At 46.8% G+C, this 16095-nt stretch overlaps 1 protein-coding gene across 2 annotated transcripts in view; it reads left to right on the top strand.

Moving 5' to 3' along the window:
* The first annotated feature begins 246 nt into the window (after positions 1-246).
* The window catches only part of IntS6 (integrator complex subunit 6), a 31377-nt gene continuing 15528 nt past the window's right edge, over positions 247-16095 (top strand). Inside the window, exons 1-6 of one of the 2 annotated variants that reach the window (XM_050190078.3) lie at positions 247-516; positions 600-677; positions 765-1004; positions 1455-1632; positions 1843-2105; positions 10348-10812. In XM_050190078.3, the coding sequence (XP_050046035.1) occupies positions 400-516; positions 600-677; positions 765-1004; positions 1455-1632; positions 1843-2105; positions 10348-10812 (1341 nt within the window). In that variant the 5' untranslated portion in view covers positions 247-399. The remainder of the gene's footprint in view (positions 517-599; positions 678-764; positions 1005-1454; positions 1633-1842; positions 2106-10347; positions 10813-16095) is intronic. The other variant, XM_050190079.3, reaches the window with a different exon arrangement.

The raw sequence follows: 16095 nt of genomic DNA, 5'->3' as shown, positions 1-16095 counted from the left end.
ATAGTACGTAGGATAGGTCAGGATAGGTGTTCCGTGGAGGCATGTGTGGAGTCATTGGTGGAGTGGTGGCGTATGGCGGTGAAGCCAAGCGTTTTGTTGCCATCATTTGTGGGATCTAAGATGAATATCAACTGAGAGGCTGCGTATAATTTATGTTTTTTTTTACGTATCAGGTACATTTGCAAGCAACAAGACTTGCGAATACGAGCACCCACTTTTTGAAGTAAATAAAAATGAGGTCACGTGGCCTAGTCCCTGGCGTTGGCCCGGCTGCCGCCGCCAGTAAAGTTTGTAACGCGGAGCGGGGCGGTCGCTTTGTCGGCGGCGTCTGCTAAGTGTGCTCCGCGTCTCTCTTCCGTCAGCGGAGTGCCCGAAGTAAAGCTCGGGGCGGCCAGCAGCATGACCATCATTGTATTCCTAGTGGACACGAGCGCTTCGATGAACCAGCGCACTTACCTGGGCGCCAGGCTGTCCGTGCTGGACGTTGCGAAGGACGCGGTCGAGCGCTTCATCAAGGTAAGGAAGACCGACCGCGCGCCGTCGCGATCGGACGCACGCTCACCGCCGCGCCCTGGATTTCTTTTTACGGATGCCACTAGATCCGCCAGAGGGACTCGGCCAGTCGCGGTGATCGCTACATGCTGCTCACTTTCGAGGAACCACCAGCCAACATCAAGGTAAGTGAAATGACGCACGCTGACAGAGCTATGAGCGTACGCCACTGTGTTGCCCGATGAATCCCAAAACACGAACTGGCGCTGCAGGCTGGTTGGAAGGAGAACCACGCGACGTTTATGGCCGAGCTGAAGAACCTCCAAGCTTCTGGACTGACGACGTTGGGTCCCGCGCTGAAGAACGCCTTCGATTTGCTCAACATAAACCGCATGCAGACGGGCATTGACACGTACGGCCAGGGCCGATGCCCCTTCTACCTTGAACCGTCCGTGCTGGTGGTCATCACGGACGGCAACCGACTCACGTCTTCTGCCGGTGTCCACGAAGAAGTGAGTTCACTTGGTGTCTTGCCATGTTCTTTCGGAAACCTCAGACTACATCCTTCGAACCGAAGCATTAATTGTAGTGATACCAACAGTCATACTCGGGATGCCGAAATCTCCTTGCGCTTAATGCTGCGGCAGTGGCCAATGTGTGGCTGGTTAAACTCTGATTTTCTGATTCTTTCCATTCTTTCTCGTTTCTTCATACCCAAGACACAATTATAAAGACGTTTGAAAGGGATACTAACGCGGGCACGTACCAGATGTCGTCAGCCGATTTGTGCAATAAATAGATTTAACAGCCATGACAAGTTGCTAAAAAATAGGCACGAGTTAACCATTTTGTGGTTGTTGTTGTTTGTGATGCTATGGAGGATAGCAGAAGTGTTCATCACAAAGGTATTAAGTTTGTACACTGTGAAAGCACTGTTTAAGTTTGTACCTTGCACTTTGCAGCTGACACTACCGATGCACTCAGCTGTTCCTGGGTCTGAGCTTACAAAAGAGCCGTTTCGATGGGACCAACGCATGTTTGCACTTGTACTAAGAATGGCTGGGACACAGGCACCCTCACAGGATGTGCCGCTGACATCTGATGCATCACCAATTGATGACATGTGTGAAGTAACAGGAGGTTAGTGCAGATCAGTTGACATTCTTTGGACTCACTGCGTGCTTCACCTAGTGGTCCTTTTTCCTCAGTCAGATGAGCTTGAGGTACGGCTACAGTAGTTGCATGTGACATCAAAGCACTTTTGGTGTCAACACGTACCCAGAGTGCTTCGTTTCATTGTTATTACTTTTGCTCGTGAATAATAATCTGCTCCTCTTGCTTTCCTCACAGGCCGTTCCTTCTGCGTGAGCTCGCATCGTCTGTTAGTGCAGAGCTTGGAAGCCCTAGTGGCCAAGGTGCAAGGGGGTGTTGTCATCAACTTTGAACGTGCGGCTGAGGACGCCTGGGAGCCCAGTTGGCAGAGTTGTCGCCGACTCATCTATGTGCAACGCTCAGCCCAGAAGGGCTACTCAGTAGGCCACTGGCCTCTGCCAGAGGCCTTTTGGCCAGACTTGAACTCACCTTCACTCCCTCCACGCAGTGCGCATCCTCAGGTAAGTTCGCCAGCAGCAGAAATTGTTTTCCATATGACGAAGGTCAGGAAAAGCAGCACACAGTAATCAGCATTTTATTCCATAAACCTTGTTTTTAACAATTATCTCTGTGAAAACGCATCAAGGAATCAGAGAGTCATATTATGCTGCGGATATGGTCACAGTCTGCTGAGTGCAATATTTGTGGGCAATGTGTTGCTTATATCAAGGGGACATCACACATTAAAATAAATTATTTGCAGAAAAGTATGAGTACGCATACAAAGCACACCTAATTTATTATTAACATCATCCTTACTGAGCACAGTATGCTGTTCCATTGAATGGTTCATTTAGTCCTGATCCCACAAGAAAAAAAAAAAACATTGAAGGGCAGGCCAGTGTAAACATGCTGCATTTCGAAATGGTCTGCGCGGAGTTTCAAAATCTTGTACCTTTGACGTTTTGTTCTACATGGAAAAACACAGCCATTAATGCAGTGCCCAAGTGTGTCTGTACTGCTCCATTTCTTGTTCGTGAATATGTAAATGGTTGTAATTGTAAGTCTTACTGTCAAAAAATCAAGTACACAGTGGAAAGTATTTGATATGTTCATCATTGATGCTTTTTTTTTTTTATACATTGGTGAAGTTTGAAGTTATTAGTAGTGAAGTTACGTGTGTAACATGTCTGCCGGCTAGTATGTTCTGTTCCTGCGCTCCCATCATAAACATATTGATACATGCATATTGTGTGTTTGTTGTGGCCGATGCACGCGGGCGCCCCGACGAAGACGATGAAAGCTCTCTGGCTTTCGAGCTGTCGGCTGAACTGCCCAACACTGCAGTTACCCTTTGTAAATATACTTTGTAAATAGTCTCCAGTCTTAATCCTTCGTTCGCGTAAGATTTTGGTGGAGGGTGCCGTTCCCCATCCTCACCACGGAGGTCCGCAGCGGCAGCACCGTCCTGATTTCCGCCAGGGCTCCCGGTGACGACACCTCGTCTCCTACTTCTGCGACCCCCGCCGACAACGTACGTTACGGTTACCAGTCCCCGCGATGTTGGCATATTCTCTGGCCAAGATAATGTCGACGTTGAGGACTGGCTCAGTCTGCATGAGCGTGTTAGCCGAAACAACCGCTGGGACCCTACCATTATGCTAGAGAATGTTGCATTCTACTTGGGCGGAACTCCTCGTTTCTGGTTCCGGGCACACGAGGACGAGATCTCTAGCTGGGATGCTGTCAAGGAAAAGCTCAGCAACCTCTTTGGAAATCCCGCCGGTTGGCAGCTGGCTGCTAGAAAACAGTTTGCTACCCGAGTTCAGTCTTCTACTGAATCGTATGTCTCGTACATACAAGACGTGCTCGCTATTTGCCGGAAAGTCAACGAGAAAATGGCCGAGGTTGACAAAATCGGCCACGTGCCCTGTTCTCCAAGAACTTCATGATTTACCAACGGCAGGTCACCTTGGCGTCTCCAGCACCTACGACCGGATTCGCCGATGCTTCTTTTGGCCAGGCCTTGCCCGATTCACCTGTAAATGCATTGCAGCGTGTGAAAAATGCCAGTACTGAGAAACACCATCGACACGCCCTGCCGGTTGCCTTCAGCCGCTCGACATTCCTTCGGAGCCGTTCTTTCGTGTTGGCTTGGACTTACTTGGCCCTTTCCCTCTATCCACGTCTGGCAACAAGTGGGTCGCTGTTGCAACAGATTATGTCACGGGCTACACCATCACCAGAGCGCTTCCAACAAGCTGCGCCACAGATGTCGCTGATTTTCTTTTACGCGACGTGATTCTTCAGCATGGTGCTCCACATCAACTGCTCACAGACCATGGTCAGATATTTCTTTCTCAAGTCATCGCAGACATCCTGCAGTCCTGCTCTACCAAGCACAAGCTGACTATGTCTTACCATCCACAGACCAATAGTCTCACTGAGCGTCTGAATCGAACCCTAACAGACATGCTTGCAAAGGATGCTTCGTCCGACCATACTGATTGGGACCTTGCCCTACCCTGTGTCACTTTTGCTTATAATTCCACGCGTCACAACACTGCCGGTTATTCCCCGTTCTTTCTGCTGTTCGGCCGAGAACCCACATTGCCACTGGCCGCATCCCTTCCATCTGCCGCAGCAGAGTATGCACTTGACGCCATCACCAGGGCAGTCCAAGCACACGAAATTGCCCGCGCTCGCCTCCTGACCTCTCAAGGGAAGCAACTGCGCTTGTACAATTGCCAACATAGAGACTTCCACTTTTCGCCTGGATCTCTGGTACTTCTGTGGTCTCCGACTCATCATGTTGGCCTGTCAGAAAAACTCCTGTCTTGGTACACAGGCCTATATAGAGTGCTGTGAGCCGTGACTCCAGTTACCTACGAAATAGCCCCAGTCAGTACCAGTGCCTCATCTGCCCCAAATTCCACTGACGTTGTGCATGTCGCACGCCTCAAGCCATATTACTCTCCGGTTATCACCGATATTTAGACACCCCAGGACGGTGCTTCTGCCGCCGGGGGCAAAGATACATGCATATTGCGTGTTTCTTGTGGCCGATGCACGCGGGCACCCCGACGAAGACGACGAACGCTCTCTGTCTCTCGAGCTGCCGGCTGAACTGGCCAGCGCTGAAGTTACCCCTTGTAAATATATTTTGTAAATAGTCTCCAGTCTTAATGCTTTGTTCGCGTAACAATATTAATCATATTAGAAATGTTCTACTGTACTTTTATTGCTCTTCTTACTGACTCATGCTTCTACATGGCTTGACTGTCTTTGACACTGCATATTGGTGTTATAATTTTCCTCCACACATGAAATGGAGGCATATGGCTTGTTGCTTCCAGCAGCAAGGATTGTGTCGAGCATGCCCAGTAATTGTTTCCAGCTTTTGCATTTTAAATTACACAACATATAGGAAGAAAACTAGTGCTACTTGGAAAAAGCTTGGTGTGCATTGAAGTCAAATTGTTTTACATGCAGTGCCGACAGTTTGAAACGGGTGTTCCACATCCATCACCAATAGTGGCACTGGCTAACATTATGAAGCCTAGCTTATGTATGCATACATAAGAACAATAGTAGTGTGGAGGACAGCTGTCACTATAGCCCAATTGGAAAGCATCGCTTACAGCATGCAAATTTGGTGTGCCATCTTGCCTTCTACTTTCTTTCACTTTGTTTCCAATCTTAAAATTGAGAAGTTTTTTTATTAAAGGGGCCCTGAACTACTTTTTTATTGAAGTCAAGAAGTGCATTTGAAGCTAAAATAGGCTATTTCATAGGTACTCTATCGCAAAAAATACTTCAATGCGTTCAGCAGAAGCAGAGTTATTGGCAATCAAACATCCCATTTACGGTGCTTCCGCTCCTTTTTCAACGCCTTGCACTGTGAAAGCTACGGCTGAGTAGGGCATGGCCACAATGCTCCGCCTGCTAAACATCACTGTGGCAAGCAGTTCAAATTTGAATTTGGTTGTTTGCGTAGACCCACTATTTACTATTTGGTGCCTATGACATGCCAAATGCGTTTGTCCTCATTGAGCTACAGTGCGCTCAGCTAGCGCCTCTTCTATTTTTGCAATGCCAGCCTGATGCGGCCGATCTGACCGTTCACCACCTCTCTTGCCGTCCTTTCCTACTGTCCCCCATCGGCTAGCGTTTGCGCCTGCTTTATGGTCGTGAGGGAGAGTACCATCTGGGTGGCACCTCACAGTGGAAGCGGAGGAAGACTGACAGACGCGTAATAACCTGGCAGGCGCAGGGACTACCGCTACTCCAGCGGAACAGCAGCGCTGCAAGCTCAAGCGCACTTGTGACGCAAGCAGTCGTACCATCTGGGTAGCATCACATCGCAGCAACTCACTGAGCTAAGGCTCACCAACGGCTCCCATTGGGGAGCGAGTGATTGCACTGGCATTGAAAAAATAGAGGAGGCATTGGCTCAACCAGTGGGCTCATCGTGGCACCTCGCGGGTGCAGCGGTGACTGCAGTATCCGCGCTACGTAGCAGACTGCAGCTACATGAAAATGCAGCTTTTGCTTTGTTTGACAGGGCTAGAGTGGGCGCTTGCACTCATGTGCTCCAGTGTGGCCGTGCTACGTGCTGCGGACCGACTTTGTCCTGCATCAGCTCGACCGATGCATAATAGCCACACCCAACTTGTGCATTGTGCTATTAATAACTCAACACGAAGCGAGTCCGCCAAGGCGTCTAACCAGGAGCGGCCAGAAATGAGCGCGCACTGGCAAGCGTGCGTGTGGTTTGACCTTAAGTTTCGAGTGGTTCGAGGCTAGTTGAGTGTTCAAAACTAGTCGAAATTAGTGAGACTTAGCAGCTACTGCACCGATAAGCAGGTTGGCCAAGGTTTAATTCCATGGCTGAGCATGAGCAGACAATAGCCGGCTTATTCCATAAGTACATAATTACTATTGCAATTTGAAAACAAATTTATGCTTACTTATGCGTTAAGAGACAAAGCCGGCAATATCATTACTAATATGGATGAGATAGTTCAAGTGGCTGAGGAGTTCTATAGAGATTTATACAGTACCAGTGGCACCCACGACGATAATGGAAGAGAAAATAGTGTAGAGGAATTCGAAGTCCCAAAGGTAACGCCGGAAGAAGTAAAGAAAGCCTTGGGAGAAATGCAAAGGGGGAAGGCAGCTGGGGAGGATCAGGTAACAGCAGATTTGTTGAAGGATGGTGGGCAGATTGTTCTAGAGAAACTGGCCACCCTGTATACGCAATGCCTCATGACGTCGAGCGTACCGGAATCTTGGAAGAACGCTAACATAATCCTAATCCATAAGAAAGGGGACGCCAAAGACTTGAAAAATTATAGACCGATCAGCTTACTGTCCGTTGCCTACAAAATATTTACTAAGGTAATCGCAAATAGAATCAGGAACACCTTAGACTTCTGTCAAGCAAAGGACCAGGCAGGATTCCGTAAAGGCTACTCAACAATAGATCATATTCACACTATCAATCAGGTGATAGAGAAATGTGCGGAATATAACCAACCCTTATATATAGCTTTCATTGATTATGAGAAAGCGTTTGATTCTGTCGAAACCTCAGCAGTCATGGAGGCATTAAGGAATCAGGGTGTAGACGAGCCGTATGTAAAAATACTGAAAAATATCTATAGCGGCTCCACAGCCACCGTAGTCCTCCATAAAGAAAGCAACAAAATCCCAATAAAGAAAGGCGTCAGGCAGGGAGATACGATCTCTCCAATGCTATTCACAGCGTGTTTACAGGAGGTATTCAGAGACCTGGATTGGGAAGAATTGGGGATAAAAATTAATGGAGAATACCTTAGTAACTTGCGATTCGCTGATGATATTGCCTTGCTTAGTAACTCAGGGGACCAATTGCAATGCATGCTCACTGACCTGGAGAGGCAAAGCAGAAGAGTGGGTCTAAAAATTAATCTGCAGAAAACTAAAGTAATGTTTAACAGTCTCGGAAGGGAACAGCAGTTTACGATAGGTAGCGAGGCACTGGAAGTGGTAAGAGAATACATCTACTTAGGACAGGTAGTGACTGCTGATCCAGATCATGAGAGTGAAATAATCAGAAGAATAAGAATGGGCTGGGGTGCGTTTGGCAGGCATTCGCAGATCATGAACAGCAGGTTGCCATTATCCCTCAAGAGAAAAGTGTATAATAGCTGTGTCTTACCAGTACTCACGTACGGGGCAGAAACCTGGAGGCTTACGAAAAGGGTTCTACTCAAATTGAGGACGACGCAACGAGCTATGGAAAGAAGAATGATAGGTGTAACGTTAAGGGATAAGAAAAGAGCAGATTGGGTGAGGGAACAAACGCGAGTTAATGACATCTTAGTTGAAATCAAGAAAAAGAAATGGGCATGGGCAGGACATGTAATGAGGAGGGAAGATAACCGATGGTCATTAAGGGTTACGGACTGGATCCCAAGGGAAGGGAAGCGTAGCAGGGGGCGGCAGAAAGTTAGGTGGGCGGATGAGATTAAGAAGTTTGCAGGGACGGCATGGCCGCAATTAGTACATGACCGGGGTTGTTGGAGAAGTATGGGAGAGGCCTTTGCCCTGCAGTGGGCGTAACCAGGCTGATGATGAAGCCTGTTTATTAAACTGTGTCAATAAATATACACAGTAATAGTAGGAAGAAGAGAACTGATCCAAACATCCTTCTTGATAGATGTCGGCTATTGGCCAATAGCAGCCCTGTATCGGAATCTGCTATATTACGAAATAAAGCATTCAGAAAAGAGTGGAGAGCATGCTTCCATTGAAAAGAGAGCGATTGAGAAAAAGGTGACTTCGCTCTTCACTTACAAGCTCCACGCACCGCGCACAACTGCAAAACTTGGCTGAGACACTCTCAGCAGTACCTGCAATCTACGGACTCTTTTTTTTCACAAGTCCGAGGGGTTGTTTAGGACCCCTTTAAAAAGTGTTTTATTGAAGTATTTATGGAAGTATTTATGGAAATATGTATTTATACATATTTATCATTTGGCACATGGCGTTCTTTATGATGGGCATCACAATCAAGTGCAAGTTACTTTTCTTTTTTTCCTCAGGTGAATTGACAAAAACAAGAATTGTGATGAGGCATCATATAATAATATCGCATTGATATATATATATATATATATATATATATATATCACATTGTAATGATATCCCTTTGCATTAGGGAAACATTGCTTGGTCTTAACTGAAAAAAAAATCTTGTGCACTGATGTGCACATACACACACACACAGACAAAAAAAGGCAACATAAAGAAGCCTTTCTGCAATGTTCAACATGTTGACATGTACTGTAGTGCATTGTTTACATGACCTCGTGTCACCTGCACAATTATAATAGGGTTGTTCACAGAAATGGATGTAGCTCCGGGCTGTGCTTGCTATTGCGGTCTCCCCTTAAATTAAATAGAGAAGTTCCTACTGTATTATTGCAGAAGTAAATTGGCTACAGCTGAAAGCCATAACTAAGTAAGCTGGGAACACCAGTTGTTAAATAAACACAAAACAAGGATATCTTCAGAAAATGTTCCACTATAGATTGGAGAAATCAACAGTTGCTATCTGTAGATGCATTACTGGCGACTTATTCCGCACCAAAATCATCTTCAGGATAAACGACTGCTTTGTATAGTCTGTGTTAGTCAGTTATATTCAGTTAAACTCATGCACAAAAACAATGTCGCCTACTTCAGACGTGGGATGATACTTTGCGGTATTCAGGTGTGACAGTTAGCGTTAAGCTACTGTAAATTGAGTAGACATAATAAAGATTTGGAATTTAAAAGGCATGCTGATTGGTGTGGATTCATTATTTAAATAAGCGAAAAGCTTAGCGTCACTGTCAGCTAGTGCAAGTACTTTTGAAATGAGCAATGCTGTGCGGTCAGAATAAGAGAACAGCAACATGGGGATAACCCTTGCCACCAAACCTCGGGCAGCCTAGCATGCAGGCAGTCCCTTGTAAGCTTCAGTATCTGTAGGCGTGTTCCAAATGTCATCATAGACTTTGCCACCTTTTGCAGACAGCTGTTATTGTAAGTCATATTGCAATTCTGACAAACAGCAAAGACAGTTTCAAGGAGGCAGCATTGAGCAGCATAGCATGCAATGGTGCATGCTTCTTTGCTGCCTGTCTAGCAGATGGACGAGTGATACAATGGGAAATTTGGCAGTGAAGTCAAGTCAGCTCAGGACTTTTAAACAGGCTTACAACTATGTTGAAGGACTGGCAATGTGGCTAAAGTGTTAAGTGTAAGTGCTGTTTAGGCAAGAGTTGTCAGTCTTGGAGAAAATGCAGGTTTCCCAAAGCACTGTGTGCCAAGTGAAACTGCGGTGTGACTCAATTTAAGCAACCCTATTGCCTAAAGCAACATGTGAGAGAAATTTATTATTCTTTACTTCTGCAAGTTTTACAAGGAAATTAGTTACAATTTGGTTTATCTTGGCGCCAAAAATTGCATGCCATGAGTGGCGGGGCCCAAGCAGTGTAAGCAGTGTCAAGGTGCGTTAGTTTTTCAATACACTGAAAGAGGTGCTGTCTTCTCAGACATCAAGTTGAACATTTTTTCTCTCTAGAATGAATTGAGATGCATCCTATATTATGCTATCTTTCTGTTTCTTGTTTTCTTTTTTCGTTGTCATGTTGCGTTGCTTTTTTTGCTTGAGCCCGTGCTTCTGCCCCTTCATGTATGTGTTCTAGCCAGATGAGAATTTCTCTTATACAGGTGCGTGTGAGTGCTTCACCAAGTGAACCCCTCTTGCTGGACAACTTGCCATTTGACAAATATGAGCTGGAACCGTCGCCGCTGACCCAGGCTATCCTGGGGCGCAAGCAGCCTACGGTAGCCTTTGCCGTCTCGGTGGCCGGAGCAGCACCTCAGAGGGGTGGAAGTGCCTTTGGCTACCTGAAGGCCAGCTCGAGTCTGGCATGTGTGAACTTGTTTGTGCTCCCATACAATTACCCTGTGCTATTGCCACTGCTGGATGAGCTTTTCCGTGTTCATCGGTGCAAGCCACCGCGCGAGTGGAAGCTGCAGTTTGATACTTACCTCAAGGGCATGCCACTGTACTATGCGGGACCCCTGAAGCGTGCTCTGCAGCGTATGGGTGCTCCCAACCTGGTGCCAGACTCTATGGAGAACTGCCTCAGCTACACCGTGCTTAACTACCTCAAGCGCCTCAAAAACCAGGTGAGCAGTTTTCAGGTTGGAATGGGGAAGGTGGCATGTGAAGCAAGAATCGCGGTTTGCACTGGGACACGCTTAGGCAAATTTCACCATTAAGGCTGTGATAATGGGCAGTCTCAGTTAATGTAAAACAAGCTGTGTAATGCGATTATCATTCTTTAGGAACTTCACCCAGTTTGTGGTATCTATGTCCCACCAACTTGGTCATGGTAGTCCGTGTAAACTGGGTTCAGAAGCAACTAGCGGTGCAACTTGGGTCACTGGGTGTGTAAAACTAGATATGTGGTGCTCTGCAATGAAGCTCTTTGATGCCAACTTGAGTTACTGGGTATATGTATGTGCCACTGGATATGTGCCACTCATCTGTAAACCTCCTTGGCGCCAACTTGCGTCACTGGCTTTGTGCCACTTTTTATAATAATGATCACATTGTTACGGCGCAACCAACAGTGGCACCAGTTGGAAGATGATTTGACATATAGAGGTGGAATCGGTTTTGATAGCCATCTCGTTTATGCATTTGTTTCTCTTATAAATATTGTAAATACATCTTTATATGTGACTTCTGCAGTGTAACAATATATATATGTATATCAGTGAAGCATAGAATCACAGGATCCAGCACAGAAATAGTTCAAGGAATAGAAGCACGTAGGAAAAATAACATGACTTTACTGACGTTTCGCCTGGAGTCTGGCCTTCATTAAGAGAGAATTCTTGATAAAGGCCGCACCCCAGCCGAAACGTCAGTAAAGTCATGTTATTTTTTCTACGTGCTTCTATTCCTTGAACTATATATATATATATATATATATATATAGTAGGCAAAGAGGGATTCTTCAGGCTACCTTTCAAACGTAAAGAACTTGAGTGGTGCTACAAGGTAAACAGAACAAGTATTTAATTTCGACAGTTTCGATCGGTGGACCGATCTTCATCAGGGTTTACAAAAAAATGGCAGTTCGGCCCTGGTAGTGAAGACACCAGACCGGGTGCCCGGTCATTCTTACATACATCAAACCGAGAGGAACAGTTGTGACAGTGATTGATGTGTACTGTGACACTGTGTCTCTTTCCACAAGTTGCCGCTCTTCTGTCTTCCTTCTGGGCCCCTTCTCTATTGTGCCCCCCGCCACCCGATTCAACTTGCCCTCTCTCCCGCTACAACGGCAGCCCACGCACTGGTGCTGCGGAGCGACCGTTTTCTCCCTCCTTGCCTCGGGTGCACGGGAACCTAGCTGCCGCTACTTCCCGCCCCCCTCACTCTCCGACTCACGTCTCCCTCCTCCTGTGTGCTTTCTTCTTTTTCTTTCCTTTTTCTTTCTTTTTCCCTTTTTTTCCTCACTGACCTCCTTGCTCTACATACATGTGACTCCGCCTTCCTCTTGCCCTGCATAGCTGCCAAAGGCCGCTGTAAATCTGCCAAGGCGCCGAAAATCAATCACTGTCACAACTGTTCCTCTCGGTTTGACCCCCGCAGGGGCGTCTGCGTCAGCAGGCGTTTGGTGTGTTGCGACACCACGTACCCGAGCACACGAGGGTTGGACCCTCCCGCGTGTAGCCGTGCGCGGCTTAGCCGTGTCCGGGGAAAAGGGGATCCTGGGGGTTGAGCCAATGCCAGGTGTTTGGACCTTTACGGCCCCTCGGCGGCGGCAACACACCCCTTTGGCCTCGGCTTCACGTAGACGGCACCTCCAGGCTGACCCACCTGGAGGAAATCGGCAGTCACCTTTTCCTGTCCTTTTCTTCAATCTTCGTCTTTCTCTCTCACTTTCAATCTTTCCTGTCATCTCTTCGCTTCTTCTTACTTCCAGACTTCCAGGTGGCGAGGGTTAACCTGGTGTAGTTACCCAACCTTGGGTATCGTATATTAGGTTATAGCGGCGATGCATGGCTGGCGTCTGCAGGTATTTTCCCGACCTTGTAGCGTCCCCTTGTTGGGCTCGGTGGTGGGTGGCCACCATCGCCGCCGAATTTTCCAAATTTTTATGGCTGAAGCTTTTCCCCTATTACCTGATCGCTCCCTGAAGAGGGGGCGCACCGATGAACAGTTCAACTTTTTCATGCAACCAAAAGTGTCCTTTCCTAAATACCACGTTGTCCACAGCCAGCACGAAACCAAGACCGTCCGAATGATATCACCATTTCTTGTAGCTAAATCTATCACTGAAGCAATAGGCCCAGGTTATAAAGTTACGAAGATGGGAAGTGGCGATCTTCTACTAGAAGTTCGCGACAAGCCACAATATGACAAACTATCAAAACTTGTAGCGTTTGGAGACATTCCCGTTTCTGTAGGACCACACAGGTCGATGAACACAGTGCGCGGTGTCATCTCAGAAGATGACCTTATCGAACTTACCGAAAGTGAATTACTCGAAGGATGGCAAGATCAGAACGTCGTCAAGGTACAAAGGATAAAAATAAGGCGAGATGACAAAGAAATACCAACCAGGCACATAATCATCACCTTTGGAACTAGCAACTTACCAGATTCAATAGAGACAGGATACTGCAAACTGCGGGTAAGGCCATACATTCCTAACCCACGCCGATGCTTCAAGTGTCAGCGGTTCGGGCACGGTTCACAAAGTTGCCGAGGGCGCACGACTTGTGCAAAATGTGCATCAAAGGAGCACTCGTCCGACACTTGCACTTCCGCCACACGTTGCGCTAACTGTGAAGGGAATAACCCCGCATACTCTCGTTCTTGTCCATCCTGGAAAAAAGAAAAACAAATCATCGAAATCAAAGTAAAAATGAACCTTTCCTTCCAAGAGGCGCGCAAACGCTTCTCCATCAATCAATCTAACCCATCCTACACCGATGTGGCGCGCCGGGGGGCAGCGCTACATCCTTCGGCGGCCGCCCAAGTCACACGGAGTGTGACGGCGGTCACGCCACCAGCCCCCCCGGCTGGAACAGCCAGCGCTGTACCGGCCCCCACAAAGGAGGACCAGCAGACCCTCGGGCCTGTTGGACCCAAGGCCACTGCGCTTGCAGATAGGCCCACCACCCCCGTGAACGTGCCCGCTGCGCAGGCACTATCCACCACCTCAGACGAGGTGATGGATACAAATACAATTCCGGCGTTTCAGACGCCGAAGGAACGGCGCAGCTCCCTTGAGCGCGCCCGGAAGATTGAGAGATCTCGTTTCACGGGGCCTGCAAAGGTCTCGTGAGATAATCTAATCCATATTTCTTAGACACACAGCACGAAACACATACATTATGGATACACAGATAATACAATGGAACGTCAGGGGTTTACTCCACAACCTAGACGACATTAAGGAACTTTTACATAAGTACAGTCCAAAGGTGCTGTGTGTCCAAGAAACACATCTTAATCCTTCACGCACGAACTTTCTCCGGCAGTATACCGTTTATCGAAAAGACCGCAACGACGCCCTCACTTCGTCTGGCGGCGTGGCAATAATAGTAGATAAGGGTGTTGCTTGCCGGCAACTTCAACTTAAAACAACTCTAGAGGCAGTTGCAGTCCGTGCGGTACTGTTTAATAAACTGATCACAATTACCTCTGTATACATCCCCCCGAACTACCAGCTTTCCAAAACAGAATTTCACACCTTTATCTATGAGCTGCCCGAGCCATACATTGTCGTTGGAGATTTTAATGCACACAACACCCTTTGGGGAAGCCGTCGCTGTGATGCCAGAGGACGCTTAATTGAAAACTTCCTCCTCACTACAGATGCTTGCTTGCTTAATAGGAAAGAACCTAAATTTTACAGTATCGCAAACAAAACATTCTCATCTATCGATTTAAGCATCGCATCGAGTTTACTCTTGCCGCATCTGGAGTGGAACGTAATTAAGAATCCCTACGGGAGCGATCATTTCCCCATTGTCATAAAACTAACAAAAGGTGATGAGTGCTCTCCACATGACTCCCGGTGGAAAGTCGATTGTGCCGACTGGACACGATACAGGGAGCTTACACATTTGACTTGGAATGATATCTGTAATCTTTCTATCGAAGATGCAGTGGCATATTTCACGGCGTTCATAGTTGATGCGGCGTCAGTATGTATCCCCGTAACAAATGGATCGTCCTGTAAGCGACGTGTTCCATGGTGGAACGACGACTGCAAAAAAGCGCGTAGAAATCAAAATAAAGCTTGGAACAACCTTCGAGACTCTCCAACTACAGAGAACTTGATAATTTTCAAGAAAATAAAGTCTGAGGGTAGAAGAACGCGGCGCCGTGCTAAAAGGGAAAGCTGGCAGAGATATATTTCTAGCATCAACTCTTATACTGACGAACGAAAAGCCTGGAACAGAGTGAATAAAATAAAAGGTCGGCAAACTAATCCACTACCATTAGTAAACACACAAGGAAATACTCTTCAGGACCAAGCTGACTTTCTAGGAGCACATTTTGAAAACATTTCTAGCCCATTGCATTACTCCGATGTATTCCTTAGATACCAGAAACAAGCTGAGAGACTGCCTCGGGACCTAAAAGGAAAGAACAATGAATCCTACAACCGTCCTTTCAATATGGCTGAATTTCAGGCTGCATTACATAGTTTTAATAAATCAGCTCCTGGCACCGATCGAATAATATACGAGATGATCCAACATCTGCATCCCGAAGCACACAAAACGCTCCTCTCCCTTTTTAACGCCATATTCTCTGCCAGCTACATCCCGTCAGCCTGGAAGCAAGCACTCATAATCCCGATTCTGAAAGAGGGCAAAGATCCGTCTTTGACCAGCAGCTATAGGCCTATAGCCCTAACGAGCTGCCTATGTAAGTTTTTTGAGAAAATTATTAACCGTCGCTTGGTGCATTTTCTTAAAAGTAACAAGATACTAGATCCCTTGCAGTGTGGCTTCAGGGAACATAGATCCACAACAGATCAACTTGTCCGTATCGAGACAAATATCCGGGATGCCTTTGTGCACAAACAGTTTTTCCTATCAGTATTTTTAGACATGGAGAAAGCATACGATACTACTTGGCGTTTCGGAATTCTTCGTGATCTAGCTGGAATGGGCATCCGAGGCAACTTGCTAAAGGTGATTCAAAGTTATCTGTGCAACCGCACATTCCATGTTCGTGTTGGTAATGTCCTATCTCGTCTATTTATTCAGGAAACAGGTGTGCCACAAGGTGGAGTGCTGAGCTGTACTTTATTCCTTGTAAAAATGAATTCGATCCATAGTATCATACCACGTACAATGTTTTATTCCGTATATGTGGATGATATCCAAATAGGTTACAAGTCATGTAATCTTAGTATTTGCGAGCGACAAGTG

Source organism: Dermacentor andersoni, chromosome 2, assembly GCF_023375885.2.
Source record: "Dermacentor andersoni chromosome 2, qqDerAnde1_hic_scaffold, whole genome shotgun sequence".
NCBI classification, from domain to species: Eukaryota; Metazoa; Arthropoda; class Arachnida; order Ixodida; family Ixodidae; genus Dermacentor; species Dermacentor andersoni.
This window is presented reverse-complemented; position numbering and strand designations above follow the sequence as displayed.